The sequence below is a fragment of the Rutilus rutilus genome (genome assembly GCF_951802725.1).
Source record: "Rutilus rutilus genome assembly, chromosome: 4".
Classification (NCBI taxonomy): domain Eukaryota; kingdom Metazoa; phylum Chordata; class Actinopteri; order Cypriniformes; family Leuciscidae; genus Rutilus; species Rutilus rutilus.
Window position 1 is genome coordinate 25,212,254 of NC_140212.1, and position 22,182 is coordinate 25,234,435.

The 22,182-nt window shown below is 37.0% G+C and overlaps 1 protein-coding gene across 4 annotated transcripts; it reads left to right on the forward strand.

The window, feature by feature from the left end:
• The first annotated feature begins 12,495 nt into the window (after window positions 1–12,495).
• LOC311288947 (zinc finger MYM-type protein 1-like) lies at window positions 12,496–21,147 on the forward strand. 4 transcript variants are annotated; one of them, XM_084406648.1, is made up of 5 exons: window positions 12,496–12,558; window positions 13,246–13,385; window positions 13,834–15,436; window positions 15,521–15,623; window positions 19,367–21,147. In XM_084406648.1, exons 2-5 carry the CDS (start codon window positions 13,301–13,303, stop codon window positions 19,892–19,894), a joined length of 2,319 nt encoding a protein of 772 aa, XP_084262774.1. In that variant the 5' UTR covers window positions 12,496–12,558; window positions 13,246–13,300; the 3' UTR covers window positions 19,895–21,147. The 4 variants fall into 4 exon arrangements, with proteins under 4 accessions (XP_084262774.1, XP_084262777.1, XP_084262775.1 ...); XM_084406651.1 differs by having other exon boundaries at window positions 13,879–15,436; XM_084406649.1 differs by lacking the exon at window positions 12,496–12,558 and adding an exon at window positions 12,715–12,739.
• Window positions 21,148–22,182: the final 1,035 nt, after the last annotated feature.

The following is a 22,182-nucleotide window of genomic DNA, read 5'->3' on the forward strand; positions in this document are numbered from 1 at the left end:
ATATTAAGGAAATATAACTTATCATCTGCGGCTCGTCTGTATGGGCAGATCGGGCAGAGCTCCTCCAAAATATTCATCCAAACATAGACCTTTATATGCACTGAATTAATAATAAATTATAAATGTGTTCAGCATTCTGCAACAAATATTTTTCAGAGTATCTAGACTATTTTAAGTCGTAAAATGAGCAGGATATATTAAAAATGAAGCGCATGGATTCAGCAGACATGTATTATGAAACTAAGCGGGGCAGCCAGTCTCGGAGCCCTCCCTAGCTCTACAGCGCCCCACATATTTCCTGTGTAAATCTGTGGTGAAGAAATATTATAAAGCTCGTTTTGAGGAAAGCTCGTTGTCTGTGTTACTATGATTGGAAATAGGTGTCATTTATGTTTTAACAACGTTTAGCTCACACGTTATTGATTCGGGAAGTTTGAATTTGTGAATATATTGCCAACTTTACCTAACTACTTGAATTAACCTCCCTGAAATGACTTTTTGCAGGTTTTCTGCAAATTTAATGATTTGATTGATCTTTAACGAGAGAATACAGAGGTAAATACGTTTTTAATCTGGATTTGAAAATGGTTACTGTTGGGGATCATCTGATGTTGTCTGGCAGCTGGTTCCAGCTGAGTATGTTATCATTTGTTCCCTTTGTTTAATGTTCACCACCTGTTTCTTGTTCAGTTGTCATTATCTTGGGAATTGAATCCCTCAGTTTGGTTCTCTTTGTTCTGTGTTGTCTTTAGCCCTTTTCGGACGGGACTAGTTTCACAGGGGGACGTTAGAGAAATTTCTGTTTCACAGACGTACTTTGAGATTTTAATCCTGTCCGAATCTGCCATGTCTGTCTTTTTCTCACACGACCTCTGTAAAAATTCCAGAGCAAATTACCTACTGTTTTTCGTCACACGACCTCTGTAAAAATTCCAGAGCAAATTACCTACTGTTTTTCGTCAAACTCAGCGGTCCTCAGAGAAATCTAATCCCGTCCGAATGCGAATGTCTGTGATTGCCGAAAACGTTTTTTTCCCAAACGCTTTTTCTTGTGTGTTTTGGTCAACGTGAAATCCGTTCAATCTCTCGCTATCGCGCCGGTTTTCAAGTTTCTGCTTTTTGCGCACCGATAATGGATGTAGATGTGTTCGGTACACTGCGAAGAAATAAAAAAATGAAATCAACAAGAAGAGCCAAATCACGTAAACTGTTAAGACTGGCTACCGTAATATCAGTTTCAGGTAAGATTACTTTCATTTCTGCACTTAATTACATGACGTGTAAATTATATAAGTTAAAGTTTATTATAAGAACCCAGTTCTATAAAATCATGATGATAAATGTATGTTTAGTTTTTTTTATACTACAATTTTTATAAAATGTTTACAAAACACTAAATACGTTAGGACGTTTTACTTTATATTTAAAAGTGCTTAATTTTAAAAGTACTTAATTTCAAAATACATTTGATCAAATTTCATACGCAATCCACGTATTCTGAACACGTGATCTTCTGCAATGCCCACATGTAAAACACAGACACTCCTACCTCGGTAATAAACACAGAGATGTTAGTTCCGTCCGAATCCGTACATGAAATCACAGACGTAGGTTGATAAGAATTGTAACTCAAACGTCATTTGGAAAACTAGTCCCGTCTGAAAAGGGCTTTTGTGTGTTTTTCAAAGCTGTCACGTTCCTTTTGTTGTGGATTATCTTCTTTGTTTTTGTGTTAAAGTTTAATTGCTGCAAATAGACCCCCTGCTCTTTATCTTGTCTGACTTGTTGTGACAGAACACTGAACCCAAAACAAGTTGAATATCATATCACCCTTTGAATGTCCTTCGAAAGAGTAGGGGTGTAACCCTGGCATCCTGGCCAAATTTGCCCATTGGCCTCTGTCCATCCTCATGGCCTCCTAATCGTCCCCATATATACTGATTGGCTTCATCACTCTGTCTCCTCTCCACCAATAAGCTGGTGTGTGGTGGGCGTTCTTGCTCAATATGGCTGCCGTCGCATCATCCAGGTGGTGCTGCACATTGGTGGTGGTTGAGGAGATTCCCCCTCCCACCTTCCATATGTAAAGCGCTTTGAGTGCCGAGAAAAGTACTATATAAATGTAACGAATAATGAATATTCGGTTTTCCACCCGAGGACCTACTGCTCTCCCTGCATCAGGATGGATGTCCATTGAAGTATTATGTTGAGGGCTTTTTGGAGCTAAGCCACTGAGTGCCCTGGAACGAAGGCACTCTTAAGGTGTGTTTTTGAAGTGGACTGGATGGTTCACTCTGTGTACTGATGACAGTTGGAGAAACCGCCTGTACCCTGGCTCAGTACATAGACATGCTGTGGCTGAGTGGATCTTCCCTTACCATCTGTGAAGTTTTTGAGAACAACAGCAACACCAGCCAAGCACACTGTAAAACGTGGTAAGTTCAGAATACTTAAAACTTTTGTGGAAACTGATTACCCTTAAAATATTTAAGTAAACCAACTCAATCTTTTAAAGTAAACAATTATTATAAATGACGGTTGATTCGAACTAGGGCTGTCAACTCGATTAATTAAAAAATGGCCTCCTCCAGGGAAGACACCTCTGCAGACAGCTGGTCTCACCAGGGAGCACCACTGACTGTCTCTAAAACATGCTCCCCCTCATCTTCCGCCACATCCTCCTCGTGCTCATCCTCCGGGGCCATGATGTCACAAACCCGGAGACATGTGATGGATCATGGCACAGGCTGTGATGACCTGAAATGAAAAAAAAAAATAATAATCCTCTGAAAAATTGAGTGATGAGGGGGGGAGGGGGTTTCGGAGGCATGGGTACCCTCAGTCTGCCAGGATAAAGTGCCCTGGAGGAGGGTGCGCTGACCTCCTGCAAGCAGGAAGTGCCATATATCATTTTAAACAGGAGAACCTAAAGTTTCCAGCTAGCTCATTTAAAGTCCCAGTTTTACATTTCTTTTGTCAGAGAATTTATGAAATTAACAGGATTTTAAGAAAAACGGCAGCAGAAAATGTGGTGTTTTCAGTGTGAACTCAAACAGAACTTCCTGAAGTTTTGGTTTTTTCTTTTAGAAAGTTAGACTTGGTTGTTTTAGACTTCCAGATGAAATTTTGTCTACATGTAAGAATCCCTCAGCAAGTTATAGCCATTTATTATAATATTATTATAGGCGTTTTTGAGTAAAAACAGGTGTATTACATTTACTGACAATGTAGATGTGTCCAAATAAGTTCAGGAAGTAAAGTAAATAGAAAAGTTGTTATATTACAACAGAACACTGAAGCAAACATTTTTCTTCAGAAAATTATATTATAATTTGAACATGAACAACAAATGCAAACAATATAACAAGTAGTGACAACTGTGCAATATAAATACTAACAATACAATATACAGAGTGTAAATGAACAAATGGTTCAAATAATCTTCACAAACTAAATACAAAAAGAAATAAACAGTGCAAATGAAGAAATGGTTCATTGAGGGTAATATACTGAGTGCTAATGAACAAATAGTGCAAATAATCTTCACAAACTAAATACAAATAGATAAATAAGCAGTGCAAATGATTCAAACAATCTTCTGAATCGGAAGGTTCCACCAGGTCTAACGACTCGTTTAAAAAAATCAATTCTAACACATCCTCCGATTTGTACTGCTGTTTTTTTTACATACTCATGCTCTTTCGTGTTTTGCGCTATGGTCAAAAACTTTGCATCCGTTTTCATGCGTAGTTTTCAATGCATTGCGTTTGTTAAAAATGTATAAAGAAACGTGATTGGTTGTTAAAATCACCAATCACTATGTTTGTTGGTTGAGTTGATGACTGTTTGGACGAATCTGGGCATGGGGGTGGGACTAAGCATCAACAATCGTTCCTGTTTGGCTCAGAGAAAGAAACCACATGTGTTTCCTTGACGAATCACTGCTGCAGATTTTGATGACGCAATCACCGGCACTACGCAGCCTATAAATGACCAATAGAGACACCCGTGATAACACGGGAAAGCTGTGAATCTCATCTTTACGGTGCATTTTAAAGCATACAGATTGGATTAGCGACTCAAAAGTTATTAAACATTTTAGAACGATAGTTATTTTATAACTGTTGTATCGGTCTTTAAGGGTTAAGTTCTCCCTTATGTTTCCCTTAAACCTAAGGGTGTTGCAGAAAAAACCTTAAGTGTTACTTAAGGGTTTCTTTAAATGAAACATCATAAACACTTAGAATTTCCCTTAAACGCTGTTTTTTCACTTAAGTAATCCCTAAAAAAGCGTTAAGTGTTGCATAAAACCCCTTAACGGTCATTTCCCTAAGTATAATTTAAGGTTTGAAAATCGTAACTTTAAGAGTAACGCGGACACAAATAAGACGACATGGCTGAATTTATAGAACCAGCTGAAGATTATTATGTGCCAAGAAGAATTTTTAGGGATAGGGAGAACCCTTTGGACCATCTTAGCGATGAAAAATTGCTGCTAGAATATCGATTTCATCGACGCGCAATATTTGACATCGCTAACAAGCTAGACGACGACCTTGAACCTGTCACACATCGCAACCACTCTTTGCCTGCGGTGTTACAACTGCTTATAGCACTGCGTTTTTTTGCAACTGGGAGTTTTCAGACGGTAGTGGGAGATGTTTTCCACGTGCATAAATCGACTGTCAGCAGAGTGGTTCACCGGGTTGCGGGGGCTCTTTCCCGTCATTTAAATGCAACGGTCAATTTCCCATCCCGTCATGACCAGCAGGAGGTCATTCAAACCAGTTTTTTTCTGAAAGCAGGTTTTCCTCGTATATGTGGTGTTATTGACGGCACACATATCAGAATACAGGCGCCCCAAACACACGAAGACCAGTACGTCAACAGAAAAGGCTACCATTCAATAAATGTACAATTAGTGTGTGACCATCTCTGCAAAATCACAAATGTTGTTGCATCATGGCCCGGGAGTACACATGACTCCAGGATTTTGACGGAGAGCAAACTAGGGAGAGATTTTGAAGCTGGAGAGCACATTGGTGTCCTGCTCGGGGACAGTGGTTACCCCTGCCGTCCATGGCTCATGACGCCCTTCATGAATCCCCGTAATGCTGCACAGGCATGTACAGTAATTAATTAATACGTATGAATATTCCTATGAAGTAATTTGGTGCCTAAAGTATTTGCATGGAAAATGGTAATCAAATTGTGTGCATTAAAGAAATATTAGCAGTAGTTTACTGAATTATAGGTATATTAAAATATTTCATGCAATAAATTACATTCATAGTATTTATCTTAAAGCACTGTTGATACTATAGTAAACATCTTTATTTTTTCTACTCGAATAGGAAAGGTACAATAATGCGCTGACCCACACAAGGTCGATTATTGAGAGGACCATCGGACAGCTGAAGCGCAGGTTTCACTGTCTCCACAGCGAAATGCGTGTTGAGCCTTCAAGGGCATGCAGAATTATTGTAGCCTGTGTTGCGCTTTTCAACCTTTCCAAGATGTATTCTGCTATCGAAGAAGAGGATGAGCACGGGAATGAAGAGGGCTATGAAGAACTGCATCTGATTCAAAATCAAGATTTCCAACAGGCTGGATATGCTGCTAGAGATGCCATTGTCAATGCTTTCTTTAATTGATTTGTTGTAATAGTAGTAATCTTAAGTAGTAGTAGTAGTAGTTTTATTATTATAACATACACACAAAAATAATTTTAGTACATTAACAAATATTTAATTATTATAACATAGCCTACACACACAAATAATTAAATTAAATTAACAAATATTAAAAAAAAAATCACTCAATTTCAGTTATTGTTATTTTTCCTTCATCCTATAGCTGTAACAGTTTGTTATTTAGAATAAAATGATAGAGCTCCTGATTTTCCATCTCTTTCTTCAGTTTTTGAATCTCCAGCTGCAATTTCTCCTTTTGTAGCTGTAGAACCTCGCTCTGTAGTTCCAGCACATCTTCTCTTGTTGTGGCTGCAGGTGATGTTTGCGGTGTTCTGAAATACGCAAGTGATGGGGCAAATTAAGAAAATCTTAAAAATAACTTCAAAGCTGTTCTACGTTGGATTAATAATAGGAAGCGATTAACTGAAGCGATAGTTAACACATAAATCATTACTTAGCGGTTGCCCGTATCGGCGTTCTGCTGGCGATCTGATGGTGCTGAAGTTGTTTTTCAGAGTGCTGTAAGGGTCTAAGTGTGAAAGGAATGGCAGGTTATATCATTATGCTATAACATTATGTCTCTAATAATGTAAAAATAATAATGTAGGCCTATCCTCTAAGCCACTAGTGTTAGATATTCTATGCTGATACAGGACAATAATGTCTCACTCTGTGTTACACTGTTGCACTGGTTCAGCTTCACTCTCTAAACCACCACAGATGCCAGACAGGACAGGTGAGTCAGCTCCAATGATGTTTTGTACCATTACAGTACAGTCCGACAACTCAGCCAGTGGGGGTCCTCCACCTGTTGGTCAGTTTTGTAATCGTTAGGTCTTAACACTGTACAGCAATAAAGCGAACTCTTCACCACGGTGCGGTGCATACAATCTTAAAAGCGTAGCCTTGCTTAATCTTACCTGTTTTGTTGGCTTCTTTCTTATAAGCGCTCAGCGCTTTTTTTGCGACCACAGAGATGTTTTCGTATTTTTTTATGACTTCCTGAATCGTCCTCTTCACATCGAAATTCCGTGCATTAATTTTTTCCGTTATTTCTTCCCACTGTTTCTGGGTTTTTTTGCCGCAGTTACATTGGGATTTAGTTTGCTTTTCAAAATTGTTTTTCTTTTACCATATTCATCTAGAAGAATACATTTATCCTCCTCTGTCCAATTAGGCTTTCTTTTTTTGTTTTCTTTATCCATTCCGATAGCTTATTTTATTTAATGAAAGTGCTAGTGTTGTTTTGCGTATCTATGGCAACAACAGACCTTTGTAACGTGAATCCAGGATCGCTGTTGTGAAACACTTAAATGTTTCCCTTACCTAAGAGAACCGTTTAAGAGATTATATGCAACACCCTTAAATTATTATCTTAGGTAAGGGGAAATTGCCCCTTAAGTATCATACTTAAGGGAAAAACTTAAGGTGCTTTATGCAACCGGGCACAGTTCTTTAAGTTCTCTCCACCTTTCAAAAGCCTTCCCGATAACTATTCGTGTCTTGGAATAAACACGATCGTCCTAATCCTCATCCTCCTCTTGGGGATTGACTTAGCCATGTTCAATTTCTCTTGTTCGTTGATAGACGCTGGCTTCTTCTTCAGCTCCGACTTCGTGTGCAGCCGTGCACCAGCGCAAAACCTCGCAACACCCACCCCTGTCGGTGATTGGTTGGAACACTATTTATTTTGGTTTTGAGTGGTGGTGGAACCAAATGTTTTTGTGTGCAGATCTCAGAGCCTACAGAGACGCGTTTTTTTGACGGCCTGCTTATGGGGTGGACAGCTATCGGATTGTTAGGAAAGATTAGATGAATGTGATCATTCATGTTTGGGCCTGAAATCGCTGATACAACCTTTAAAAATTAATTGGTTTGTTCTAACTACTGAGCAAAAACGTTGGCCTATTTTTTTGTTCTGGTTACCAGTTAGAACAAAATAAAATACTGCTTTATTTAATCCAAAAAATAAGTAATTTCAAATGTTATTTGTATATTAAATATTTTATTTGTATCAGTCTACTGCCTGATTTGAGAATAACAGTCTACATTATTGTTTGATTATAGTTAAAAAAAACACACTAGAAATGTAATTAACTAAATGAATCAGGAAATATATATATATATATATATATATATATATATATATTTTTTTTTTTACAAATGTCATGTTTGTGTATTCATTAGACTAGGCTAAAGTTAAATTAATATATTTTCAGAAACAAGTGCAGTTATATAGCCTACATAAGCTAACATTTTACATTTTCTTTGTATAATTATTATTAGACTCCAGGTCGAAATAAAATAATTCTTAATATTATTTTTTAAATGAGAGGAATCGCTGCTTATTCTGAATTTTTACAGAATGCAGTTTCACTGTTTTCTGTCTACAGAGCAAAATGAATAGCCTGAAAACAATTAACTTGACATGGTAACTTATTAGACTTATTTAAATATTAAAATAAGTCTAATTAATATTAATATATCTTGAACCCTTTTTCCCTTTTGCTCCTCAGGGCTTAGCATGCCGCTGTACATCCCTGATAGTAGCGCCATCCGTCATATCTTCTCTCTTGTATCTCAGGACCGGAAGTGTATAAGCGTGAGTGGAAATAGAAACGTCAACCCGTGCAACTAGTCAATACCGGACTTGCCTGGTTTGCTAGGCAAGTACTGCTTGAAAGCGCAGCATCCAGCTGGTGTTGTATGAATGAAAGAAATTACATGTGAGAGTTTATTGTGCCATAATGCTCACATCGCCTTATTTTGGATAAAAATACAACAAAAAATATTCCTCTCTCAAGATATTTGAAGTAAACATCCATAAGTTTTTATCCGAATGAGTAAACTTTTGGACTAAAAGCCTTAAGGGATGTTAATATAACGGAACACAGAAAGGCATCAGGAGTTAACAGGTTAATGTAACATGAAGAGGATGGTAGTATTGCTCCCTTTTGCTCTCACTGTTGATCGACAAGTCCTGACGATGGGGTGTCTTAACGAGTCATTTTCTCTAAATCCAAAAAACTCCCATACTGGCGAGCTTATTTTTATGGAGTGTAGGTAGAGACTTTCCTCTGTCTTATCGGACGAAATGCATGATTTTGCACGGCAGTAGTAGCTGTGCGCTGCGTCTTCTGCTTAATAACAGATGGCAGCGTTGAGGTGCAAAACAACCACCTATTGTACTTTGGGATGTCAACCAGATAACTGCCGCTGGATTGTTTATGTGTCATATCATATGTGTACTATTCATTTAAAATATTACGGTTATCACGATATATTGTCACACTCTTAATAAACAATATATTTTTGAATATCATAGTTATAGTCAACACCAGTATATTACGAAACTCCTAATTACAAACACAATTTCTCCCCTCACAAAAGTCTTAATTTGGAATAATAAAGACATAGTACCACCACAAAAGACTCTCTTTTTAGTTAATCGGATTAGTTATTTTGTTGGTTTCACAACTTTTGAACAGTAATGGTCATTTGTTTGTTCTGCATTTTTAGGAAAATGTAATTTTATGTACCTGTCAAGGAGTACATGAACAGTGGAGATTTTAAATTTATACCTTCCAATTTAAGACTTAAGTTTTTTTCTATATAGTTTTCTAACAATATAAGTTCTGAGGGAACGGCATTAATCACCATAATGTCATAATTTGAAATCTTAGTCTTAAGTAGGAAGGTATAAATTTAAAAGACAAAAACATTTTTATAATAATTATCTTAGAACAGTTTGCCAAATCTCCACTGTTCCTTTAGCCATTGGATTTTGGAGATCAAAATTTCAGGATGTCAATTGGAAAGAGACCTTTAAAAACTTGAGATGCTTTTGTATAACTAATAAAATTAGGGAGGTATCTTTAAAGATTGCTCACTGGGTTTATCCTGTAAAACTGGTGTTTGCAAAGTTGTGTAAAGATATCGACTTGAAATGTGTTTTCTGCAAAGAGGGAAGAGAGCTTTTTTTTTTTTTTTTTTTTTGAACATAACAGCAAATACAGTTTAATCTACAATAACAATAGAATTATAAACAGTAGACAAATAGCAAGTTCAACAAAAAATAAAGTAAAATAAATAAATAATACATGAAAAAAAAAGAATTGATCCAGGGGTAACATATAAATTATTATAAATTCAATAGAGATAGAAATTCCTCGAGTCCCTTTTTGTTTTCATTATAAAAAAGCATAAATATTATACTTTGTGCACAATGTAACTGACTTTAAAGCTTTGGCATTGTTGGAAGAAGAGATAGTACCCAAATAACATTTCACGTCATTGCAAAAAATAATAAAAAGAGGTTTGATAGACAAAAATTTACACTTGTGTACAAAACATTTGGCTAGAAAAATAAATAGATTTACAAGAAAATACTTGTCTTTTAGATTTTTGTCAGAGTTATAAAAACCAAATAAGACATCCTTAAACCCCCCAAAAAAATTGACTAATAAAGAAGCACGTACAAATAGACACAATTTCTTCCAAAAAGTAGCTACATGAACACACTCCCAAAAAAGGTGAGGTACAGACTCGTCTTCCGCTCCACAGAAGGAGCATAGGGGATCCAACTCAGGAAACATTTTTTGATAAAAAGATTGACTGGGTAAAATCGATGTAACAACTTGAATGATACCTCTTTAACCTTATTAGTGATTAAATATTTGTTGGATATAGACCACACTTTCTTCCAAGGAATATCATTAAAACAATTACTCCAATATGATATTATAGAGGGGACAGTAATAATATCATTCTGAAAAAGTTGTCTAATCTTTCTATTCCTAAGAGAGGGACTAGATAAAAAACAGATCTTCCCTATTGCCGTCTCACAAGGATGTATCCAAGAGGTAGAAGAGAGTAAAGAATCACCTGAGTTTTTCAAAAGTGCAATAGCACCACTGGGGATGGCATCCATCACTATGGCAAAGTCTCGTGGGGTGACAGGAATACAATATTTAGTTAAGAATTCAGAATAAGAAAACAAATGAACGTTTGAATTTACAAGTTGAGAAACCAAAAGAATATTATTATTCAACCAATCTGAAAAGAAGAGTGTCTTATTTTTGTATCGGATATCATGGTTATTCCAAATAAAATACCTGTGGGGGCTAAAATTATGTTTGTAAATCAAGTGGCAGGCCAACAGCACCTGCTTATGGAAATTTGATAATTTGATGGGCAATTTAGATATATTATAATTACATACTAACAGAAAGGGGAGACCACCAACTCTAGAAAAAATATAATTGGGAATAGCATTCCATAATGAATCAGAATCGTTCAAAAACTGCCTCAACCAATTGATCTTAAACGAATTGTTTAAAGAGGCAAAATCAAGAAAATTAAAACCGCCATGTTCAAAGCTATTTATGACAACAGATTTCTTGATGTAATGTCTTTTGTGTTTCCATAAAAAATCAAAAAGCATTCTATCAACCTTTACAGAAAATGTCTTATCCACATGCAAAGAAAGAGCAGGGTAGGTCAATCTAGAAATACCCTCCGCTTTGGCGAGGAGAGCCCTTCCTCGTAAAGACAAGTCTCTTTGGAGCCAGGAATTTAATTTTTTCTTAGCTTTAGTAAATACTGGATCAAAGTTTAATTTTCCCCTCGTATTGACATCTTTACAAATTGTAACACCCAAACAATTCACTTGAGACTTCACAGGAATATTGTGCAGGAATGGAGCAGAACAAGACTTTAAGGGAAGAAGTTCACATTTATCTAAATTCAAAGAAAGGCCAGAGGCTTTTGAGAACACTTTGATAAGATCAAGAGCGATAGGGATCTGCAAGTCGTTTTTTAAAAAGAGTGTGGTATCATCAGCTAATTGAATTATAATAATGTGTTTATCTGCTATATTAATCCCTTGTAATTGACTATTCAACAGGGAAGTATAAAGGAGTTGAGCAGCCATCAAGAACAAATAAGGCGATACCAGGCAACCTTGGCGAACCCCTCTAAATACATTAAACCTTGGAGAAGTGCCAGATTTCAGATTAATTGAGCAGTTTCCATTTTTGTATAACGTACGGACAGTTTTGCAAAAGAAATCACCAAAACCGAATTTATACAGGGATTGCAAAATAAATTCATGTTCAAGGGAATCAAAGGCTTTATAAAAAATAAAAAATAAAGAATAAAACTTTCGTCTCTAATCAGATCATCATAGTCCAACAAATCTAAAACAAGGCATATATTGTTAGCAATATGCCTCTTTGAGATGAAACCTGACTGAGTTTAAGTCTTTTGGCCAATAACAAAGCTAATATCTTATAGTCACAGTTTAATAAACAAATTGGACGCCAGTTATCGATCAAAAGAATGTCTTTCTTAGGTTTAGGTATTAAGGTAAGTAATCCCTGTGATAAAGTGTCTCAGATGCAATACTCTCCAAATAGGTTTCAAGCAAGAAAGGTGCTAACTCTAGAGCAAGGGAAGAGAGCATTGTTCATTTATTTTATGAATGTATTCACACACAATTATTTTTACAACTTATAGAAAAAGATATATTTTTTTTATGATAATAATGTTGATTTTAAAATGTGGTATATTGTAAACTTACCTATTATTTGTGGAAAATGTGTATTATTATAGAGATTCTTTTCTCTGTTTTTCTTTTTTTCTTTTTCTTATCCTTGTATTTGTTTTATTCTACTATTTGATTTGATCTAACTGGTGTTATTATGTTCAGTTTTCAAAAAATTGCAAGCAAGCAAATACATACATAACGTTACATACTATTGTTTTAGAAAGCAGCGTGTGAGCAGGACTTTTATTTTGATCTGGCAAAATGACGTCGTAAGGTTGCGCCGCGCTGCTACGTGTGTTTTGTTTTGGCTGAGGAAAGGTTTGTGGTTTTTCCAGCATGTTTAAATCGATAAAACCCCAATTCAGTCAAATGTATAGTTTTTACTAGCGATGTAAAATGATGGAATTATAATTCAATATAATATTGCAATGCTTTAACTAACATTAAGTTTATTTTTGTGAGTAAAGCTCTGCACAGTAACAGAAAAGAAACAGAGAAGGTGCGTCTTATTTCGCTCCCTATATCTTGAATTAGGTTATCGTAAACGAATTTGGCTACTGACTTGTATTGATGAGAGAAAGGGAGCTTTCCGTAAGACCGAGTCAGCTTTAATCATCAAATGCTTCGCAACATTAACACTTTTGAAGCGCTTGAATCACCACACGCTGACGACACATGCTGGTCAAGCCCGTTTAATTCAACGAGAACATCAACCATGTGTAATGACAACTTTTACAAACCAACAGCAAATATTTTGGTGGAAATGTAATTAATAAATACAAATATAAGTCATAACTAAATATCAACCGTCGCTGTATAATTTGTTCTTTTATTAATTTGCAGTGCTAGTTTTGAGTGTTTTTAATCAGGTAATTTAAGATCACTCTGACTGACTCTTACCAGTGCACTAACTACTGAACTATGGAGCTGGTTGAGACGCACCCTGTGATTTAGTTTTGATTTGTCTTTTCTTTCCTTTAATTATTCTCATCTTAATCATGACAGAGTGTCTAAACACCTGGTGAAGCAGCTGAGATCCATGTGACACACTATTATAAAGATGGCGTTTATTAAAGAGGAGAGTGGAGACATCAGGATTGAAGAAGTATTCAGTGTGAAACAAGAAGATACTGAGGAACAAACAGGTTGGTTTCATTCTCAAAACTTAACTCAGTCAATTGATCCTTATTAAAATATTGGCCTCTACAGAAATGAATGATATATTTGAAAAATTGTCATATGAGCAGTGGCGGCTGGTAAATAGGGGGCGCTGCCCCCTTCAAGTTAGTCAGAGAAGAAAGCTACTTTAACATGTTAACAATAAGTTACATATATCGCAAATGAATAAAGAAATAAAATTTAGTCACAGTATTCCACTTTTAGTCATATTAAAATGTATTTCGTTCATATCTGTGTGTGGGGCGCTGGCCAAATGAGTGTGTATGTACTAGGTCTGTAAACTTTTGAAAAGCATGTGACTTGAGGCTGAGCTCTGATTGTCTTGCGTCACATTGTCCTCGGGTCGCAGCGCTCTGCGCCCCAGACCCTCACACTTTTGATTTCAGCGAATCAATGTTGTTTTTATATTTTTAGCCTCATGTGATTGGACCGTTCTCAATGACTCCTATTCCCGCACAGTGGCTTGTCAATTGACTGGTACTGATCAATGTGGAAGCAAGCAAGCGCAATTTCTCTTCGAGATGAAAGAAAATTCAGTTTTATCTTTACAAAAATACCCTTTTACAAAACGTTCTCACAAAGAAAAAAAAAGGATCAAGGAGCTTGGACCAGATCAACCCAACTTGCATATTCAGCAGAAGTCAAGTAATCGCGGGCGAATTTACACCCGGGCCTTCTCCAGCTCTTCTTACGGCAAGCGGAGTTGGCTAGCTGGATGCAATATAAGTCATGCCTTTTATTGTTTTCCCTGTTTGCTGTTTCAAAATCCTGGCACCGAAACGTCGTGGACAACGACAGGGGTCCGCGACTTAAAACATCTTTCTGAAAAGTGCAAACGGCATGAAAGTAGCCGCAGCCATCTTGACAACGCTATGAGACTACAGTTTTTCGGGAAGCTTAGCATTGCTGAACAGCTAGATGAAGGCTACAGGATCGGCATTAGAAGGCACAATGAAGAGGTCGCAAAAAATCGGCACATCCTTTCTAGGATAATAGACTGTGTGAAATTTTGCGGCGCGTTTGAGCTGGCTTTGCGTGGCCATGATGAGAGCGAGAGCTCAGATAATCCCGGGATATTCCGTGGCTTGGTGGATTTTGTTGCTTCCCTTGATGGAGTGTTGAAAGAGCACCTCGAGAATGACACTTTGTTTAAGGGAACTTCGAAAATGGTGCAGGACGAGCTGTTGGACTGTATGTTGTCTGTTGTGAAGGAACACATAATCAAAGAAGCACAGAGCAGCGATTTTCTCTCGATCCAGGCCGACGAGACCACTCATACTGCCACACAGTGCCAACTTGTGCTTGTGCTGCGCTACATTGATGCCAAAAGCAATGTCCAGGAAAGGTTTTTTGAGTTTATTCCACTGCATTCGGCTACAGCTGATTCCATTGCCGCAGCACTGAAAGAGCGTCTTGCTGTCATCCTTCCTGAGGATCAGAAGGGTAAACTCATCTCCCAAGCATATGATGGAGCCAGTGTGATGAAGGGTGCCACTGCTGGTGTTCAAAGGAAGATACAAAATGTCTACCCAAATGCCCACTACATCCACTGCTATGCACATCAACTCAATCTAATAGTACAACAGGCAACTTCTCACATACCCAAAGTGAGAATTTTTTTCTCTGACCTTGGAGGATTTGTCAGCTTTTTTTCGAGATCACCCAAGCGCACAGATGCTCTTGATAAAGCAGTGGCCCATCGATTAGCAACTTCAAGCAATGTGAGATGGAACTTTCACAGCTGTGCCATCAATACCGTGTTCGAGCACAGAGAAGACCTCATCCGCTGTTTTGAAACCATACGAGACTCGGGTGACTTTGACCCTGTTACCGTCAGAGAGGCAGGAGCCTTTGCCATGCTGCTTGAGGATCAGGATTTTAAATTCTTTCTGCAACTTTTCCACAACATCATACCGCATGTGGAAGTCCTCTTTACTCGACTCCAGAAGAAAGACATCGATTCGGTCCACATCAAGAAGAGCATCCAGCAGTTCCAGCAGGACATACAGAAGATCAGGTAGCAGCTATATTCCTTCTTTTGCGATTTTTGTTATTATTATTATTCTTATTATTATTTATACATTTTCTTATTCCTTTGCAGAAATTCTCACCCTTCCCTGGTTGACCAACGCAGTACAGGTGGTTCTAAAGCGAAGAGGCGCCGGTCGCTCAGTCCAGAGGTCCATGAACGGATTGCAGCAGAGGTGAGTTTTATTGTAGTCCATATTACACTGCAGTATGATATTTAATAAAAAAAATGTTTTGGCTTGTCCTCCAACATTTGAATTTTGCATTAGATACTTTAGGCTACGTCTACATTAATCCGGATAGATTTGCAAACGGATTATTAGATTCAAAACGCTCTCCGTCCGTTTTCAAGTGTTTTCTAAAAGTTTCTCATCCACACTGAAACGTCGGAAAACGCTAAATACACCTTTACTGCTCATGCGTAAAACCCTGATAAAAGCTCACTTGAGATGAAACAGATAGAACAAGACATAATTCTAATTTCATAAAATTCTAATTTCAGGACGTGGCGGTGGTGTCGCTACTGTTTTTAAAGACTCTTTTAAATGTAGAATGCTGCCGATGGATGCGTATTCCAGTTTTGAGGCCCAGTTGTTAAAAATCGACATCTTGGGTCCTGTTTTCTGCGTACTCGTCTGCAAACCTCCCAAATTTAACAAGGATTTTATTCAACAATTTTTGAACTTCCTCTCTGGACTGGTGTCTCGTGGTGACGGACTCCTCATTCTTGGGGATTTTAATATCCACGTATGCTTGTCCATCGAAACCTCTGGTAAATGAATTTCTCTCCCTCACTGAGTCACTAAACCTTGTACAGCACATCACTGATCCTACTCACAACAAGGGTCATACATTAGATCTGGTATTATATCTGGTCTTTCTGTGTTCAATTTAGAGATTTTAGATACTGGCATTTCTGACCATTATTCAATAATATTTTCGTCTCTGTCTACCTGCCCCCGCCCTACATACGTTCAGCCTTTATGTAAATCCCGGTCTATTCACTCGTGTACTGCCAATCTTTTTTCAGAATTTTATTTAGGCCTAATGCATTTTTCAGATGATGTCTTAACTGGGCTTGACACTTAATCACTGGTTGAAGCTTTTAATAAATCTTGTACGTTCACACTTGATAATGTCGCTCCACTTAAGTTTAGGACGGTCAAGGGTGTTTCACAGCCTTGGTTAAACAACATCACTCGCGCTCTCAGACAAGAGTGCAGAAAAGATGAGCGCAAGTGGAAACGAGACAAGCTTCAGGTCTCTTATGGCATCTTAAAAGATTGCTTAACAAATTATCAGCAAGCTGTAAAGGATGCTAAAGACAATTTTGTTCTCTACATTAATCTCTGAAAATGCAAATCGACCTAAAGTTTTGTTCAATACAATGAATTGTTTTAAACCCAACCAAAAATACTGTTCTGGATGTTACACAAGAGAACTGTGAAACATTTCTATACTCCTTTACTCACAAAATTTAGCAAATTAAATATGGAATTGTACTTGCTCCATTTGATCAACCATAAATTACTCCACTATCCAGCTTTCTGACTAATTTTGAACTAGTTACATCAGAACAATTAGCAGATGTTGTCTCCAAGTTGAAGTGTTCCAGCTATAATGGATTCCCTTTCTACACGTCTTTTTAAAGAGGATATTTATGACTTTCAGTGCCAGTGTGACAGCTATAATTAACAGCTCATTAGCAAGTGGAGTTGTTCCTAGCAGTTTTAAACATGCAATCTTACATCCCTTGTTAAAAAAACCTTTTCTGGATCTGGCAATACATGACAACTACAGACCGATCTACAAACTGCCTTTCTTGTCAAAGATTTTGGAGAGAGTTGTTTATTCCCAGCTCTACTCCTATCTAAATACATTTAACATTCTGGATACATTTCAGTCTGGTTTCAGATGTTTGCGCAGCACTGAATCTGCATTATTGAAGGTCACAAATGATATTCTACTCTCCATGGACTCAGGTTCGCCTGTTGTCCTAGTTTTGTTAGATATCAGTGCTGCGTTCGATACAATCGACCATGATATTCTTTTAAATCGTTTAGAATGTATGGTGGGCATCCAGGGGACAACAAATCCGCTGGTTTTCATCCTATCGAAAAGAAAGAACATTCTCTGTGAATTTGGGCAACTTTTCTTCTGCATCGGCTCAGCTACTCTGTGGTGTCCCTCAGGGGTAAATTTTGGGACCCCTGTTATTTTCATTGTATATTCTTCCCCTGAGCTTTATCTTTCAGAAGTACAGCATATCTTATCACTGTTATGCCGATGATTCCCAGTTTTATTTCCCTGTGAGTATAAACAAAAATTGCTCATCTGAGAATGCCTTAAATTGTTTTAAAGATATCAAACATTGGCTGGCTAATAATTTTTTTACAATTAAATGAGAGCAAAACTGAAGTCTTGATCTTAGGTTCCTCCTTGTCCCGTTTACCTGGCCTAGCTGTCCAGTTAGGCCTGTTATCGCTGAACGTACAAGATCATGTGAGGAACCTTCGATTGATTTTTGACTCATCTCTACTTTTCAATAAGCAGATCAGTGCTGTTGTAAAGAGTAGTCTATTTGTGGTTGGCAGTGACATCGTTGAATAAATATGAGCACTGGTTCAAAGTCAAAACACCACGTGGGTGTTTTTATATAAATGTATCTGAAATGAACTGACGGTCTTTAGAAAAGTTTCGATGTTATTTCAATCGAATATTTCTTTATCTTTTCTGATAAAGCAGCGTTTATGAGCGTTGCTGGTTTGTGTACAGCCGTTACCGGGGAAACCACTGTTTCTGTCGTTCGTAAAGTGCCTCTTGCTGGCACCTTTTTGTAAACAGCCTTGCAAACCTGTATTAATACTAGTGTGGAATTTTTTTTCTACAATATTCACTCATGACAGTAAAATAGGGCATTCTAAGTCAATCTACTGCAGCATTCCTCTCAATCAGTAGAAAATGTGGTTAACATCCAGTCATGCTTGGAAAAAAATAATACCGTCATATACAGTGAAACCGGTATCATTTTGAAAAAAGTTTGGTCATACCACCGAACACTAATTTATATTAGCATTTTTTTAGGCTCCAGTTTGTCTGAAAGATGGTTTCATCTTGTCTGGATGCCAGTTGTTCACAAAGTCAGGACCTGTAACTATGGACACACGCACACACACACACACACACACACACACACACACACACACACACACACACACACACACACACAGCTTCTTCAAGGTTGGTATTGGTCGAGCTCTAGCTCTGAACAGGAAACCTTCCCAAAACATAAGATTTCAGTGAGAGGTTCAGACAATATTCGTCATTATTCTCTAGTGATTGAAGATGAAAAGTCATTTAATATTTAGAAGGATAAATATTGATAATTAACTTGATTATAAATTACTCAAAAGATATACATTGAATCAGAAGTGGGTTCAAGAATCCAACCTTTCAAAAGTTTACTATGCCATTTATGTAGGATCAATTGGAGGAATTTAATTTGTATTAGTTTATATATTTTTATATTATTATTTAGATATGACTTTAACTTAAGGATCTATTCTTTTCTGCAGTATTTAAGCAAAAATATTGTAAAATCATCAAAGACATGAGAAGACATTTACAAGTACCCATAGAAGGTATATGAAACAATGCAGTTGAACTTGTTGCAAAGGTTTATTGTCTTTTTGAAAGCTTCTTCTGTTGTTCAGCAGGGTTTTTATTATTCTAGTTGCACAGCAATTTGTATATTTTACAATATAGCCGAAAGTGGCAATCATCAGGGTCCAAGCACAATGGCTTCAAACATTAAAACTGGTCTCCCTTTATAACTTAAACTGGTCATTTCAAATGTTGCAGTTGAAATTGACATTTTGTCATCACTACATACTTTATTTTTTTTTATCCTTCACTGTAGGTCTGCGATACCATACTGGGACACATCATGGAACGGTTCTCCTTCACAAACCACCTTGTTAGTGCCACCTTGCTGCAAGGGGATAGGTTCGAACAGTTCATGGTGGTGTTTCCTGAAGATGCACTGAGCAGGACTTTGAAGGCCTATCCAGTGCTCAATGGGAGTAAGCTGAAGACAGAGCTTAGTCTCATCTACTGCAAGGAAGACTTCAGAGCCTGTTGTGGTGCTGTGGATCTACTCCAGCTGTTTATTGAGAACAATCTTGAAGAAATCTTTTCAGAGACTGTCACTCTCCTAAAGATCCTCATCACAACACCCATGACAACAGCAGAAGTTAAGAGGTGCTTCTCAACCTCGAAAAGAGTTAAGACTTTTCTGAGAAACAGCATGAACCAGGAGAGGTTGAATGCATTGGCCATGCTGTCAATGGAAAAGAAACTGGTGACTGAGATAACTGACTTTAACCAGAAGGTCATTGAGAAATTTGCAAGCCAGAATGAACGGAGGGCGATATTTCTTTACAAGTAGTGTTATACTGGCCAGTTGTTTAGGCAACATTACAGTGTGTGTTTGACATTGTAAACTCATATTGAATTCAAATACGTTGATTCGTGGTACCTTTATTTTTGCATTTTGCATCGTGGAATTTTTGCATTTTTAGCGAAGCAGTAATGATGCATCATCACCTGTTAAAAATATGTAACAATTGCATTCAGTCCTTCATTACTAACAGTTGGATTTTCAGTTTGTTTTTAGCACCAGCCGCCACTGAGAATTACAGTATTTCTGTCTTGGCGAGTATTCATGCAAACATTATCTTTTATGTCTTAAATGAACGCTTGGTTAACTGTTGGGGAAAAACATCTGATGTGTAACATTATATTAGATCCGTGCATTACAGTTACCATTACATGCAACACAATATACACATGGTTTTCTTAGCTCACCATAAATTAAACAAATACATACACATCCTGTGACAGCTATAACTTACAAATACAAATAAATGCACAGCCATTCACATTTGTTCTCTGCATCAAAAATATGAACACGCTGTTGCATTTTTGATAACTTGAGGCTTATTTTGGCACTGCATCACTCTCAAGATGCAAACTGCGTTGATGAGCAAGCTGACGTGTCATCAAAGTATTATAGTGTACTTTGTACTCTGTGGACATGTAGATTTTAAACCAAGACGAAAATAGCAGAAAAAAGCTAAAAATTAACCAGGCTGTCTGTCTCATTAATGTTAATCAAACAATTGTGGTATCATTGAAACAATTTTTTTATATATATATATTTCTTCTAGATAGAAAAATATGGGCTGAGAGACACACAGCTCAAACATACTCTCTGCAACTGGTTACAAAGAATGTAACACTCTTGTTTAAAAAAAAAAATCTATTGGATGAACTCACACCTCGATTGGACTCATTTATGTAATTACGTGCTGTCAATTGTTGTAAAACTTCACACCCAAAAAACAACCTGTGGCAACATTGTAAAAGTATTCCAATTCCACTGAAAAACCGCAGGCTTGGCAACACTGGTTAGAATGTGGTTGTGACATCAGCTGTTTGATCATACATAACATATTCAAGCAGCTACTTTAATTTCTTGACTTGACTTTCAGGATTCACACTTGTAAGCAATTGCTGCTGTAAATCCCACAAAGTGACTGTGAACGCTAGGGGTGGGCGAAAAAATCGATTTGCATATGAATTGCGATTCTATCTTCTACCTATTCGCATCGATTCACAAATAAAAAAAATACACTTTAACTTTTACTACTTAAAGTTATTGACACATTAGTGTTATTAATCACAATAAGCTGCGAAAAAGGACTCGATGCTGTGTGCTCACGCTGATGGACACAGCCGAAGCGCATGCACAGATGCCGCCTCTTAATCTCAAATGATCTATGCACAAATGCACATTCAATTATGTCAAAATGCACATTGTGTGGAGTATTCAAGTAAACATTCTGTTATTTCCTACATGAACATAAACAGTTAGGAGAAAATTGGATGTGTAACAGTATATTAGATCCGTGCATTCATTCTTAAAGGGACAGCAGCCTCATAAACTGCTGCCATCATTAGTTGATAAAAAAAAATCACTCACTGCTCTTCACTGAATCACTTTTGTATCTTTAATATCAATCAATTTCTATTTAACTACTACAGAAATTGAATAATCAAATGTAAGAATAAAATACTGTAGTCTTCACTGTATGAATTAAATAGAAATTGATTGATATTAAAGATACAAAAGTGATTCAGTGAAGAGCAGTGAGTGATTTTTTTTTATCAACCTGTAAAACTTTTTCTTTAAAGTCCCCCTGTAGTCAACAATTTAATCCCTTAAAACTCATCTTTGATCACCAAAATGACATTTAAATGCTTTTTCCTTAAAAAAAAAAAAAAAAAAGATTTCCTTAAAATTGCTTGAATGTAACTTTACACCCTTGCCTCATTTAGCATACGGGGTTCTATTAATATGCAAATTAGCCCCGCCTCCACTCACACACTACACCTCATAGATCCACTTGTTGATGTGATTGGTTACAAGGTAGTTTGTGATGACAGAAACTACAGCAATTTCAACCCGCGTTTTTGAGACTGTCTTTGGTTCACTGGAGTTTTATTTTAAAAAGGATTTTTCAATTGCATTTGTCCTATTGTTTGTAATTTGCTTATTTGTTACTATTTTTAATATAACAAGTAATAAAATTGCCTGCCTTGCTTTATTACAGAAGGCTACCGGTCATGTGTGTAATGATTATAGTCAGCTTAAATGGCATGTGTTTTATAATA

Excerpts from the sequence above, each read along its gene's own strand:
- LOC311288947 (XM_084406648.1), top strand. The coding sequence starts at position 13,301 with ATGGCGTTTATTAAAGAGGAGAGTGGAGACATCAGGATTGAAGAAGTA. Across the intron at positions 13,386-13,833 it reads AGATACTGAGGAACAAACAG|CCTCATGTGATTGGACCGTT; the intron begins GTTGGTTTCATT and ends TTATATTTTTAG. Across the intron at positions 15,624-19,366 it reads ATGAACGGATTGCAGCAGAG|GTCTGCGATACCATACTGGG; the intron begins GTGAGTTTTATT and ends CCTTCACTGTAG.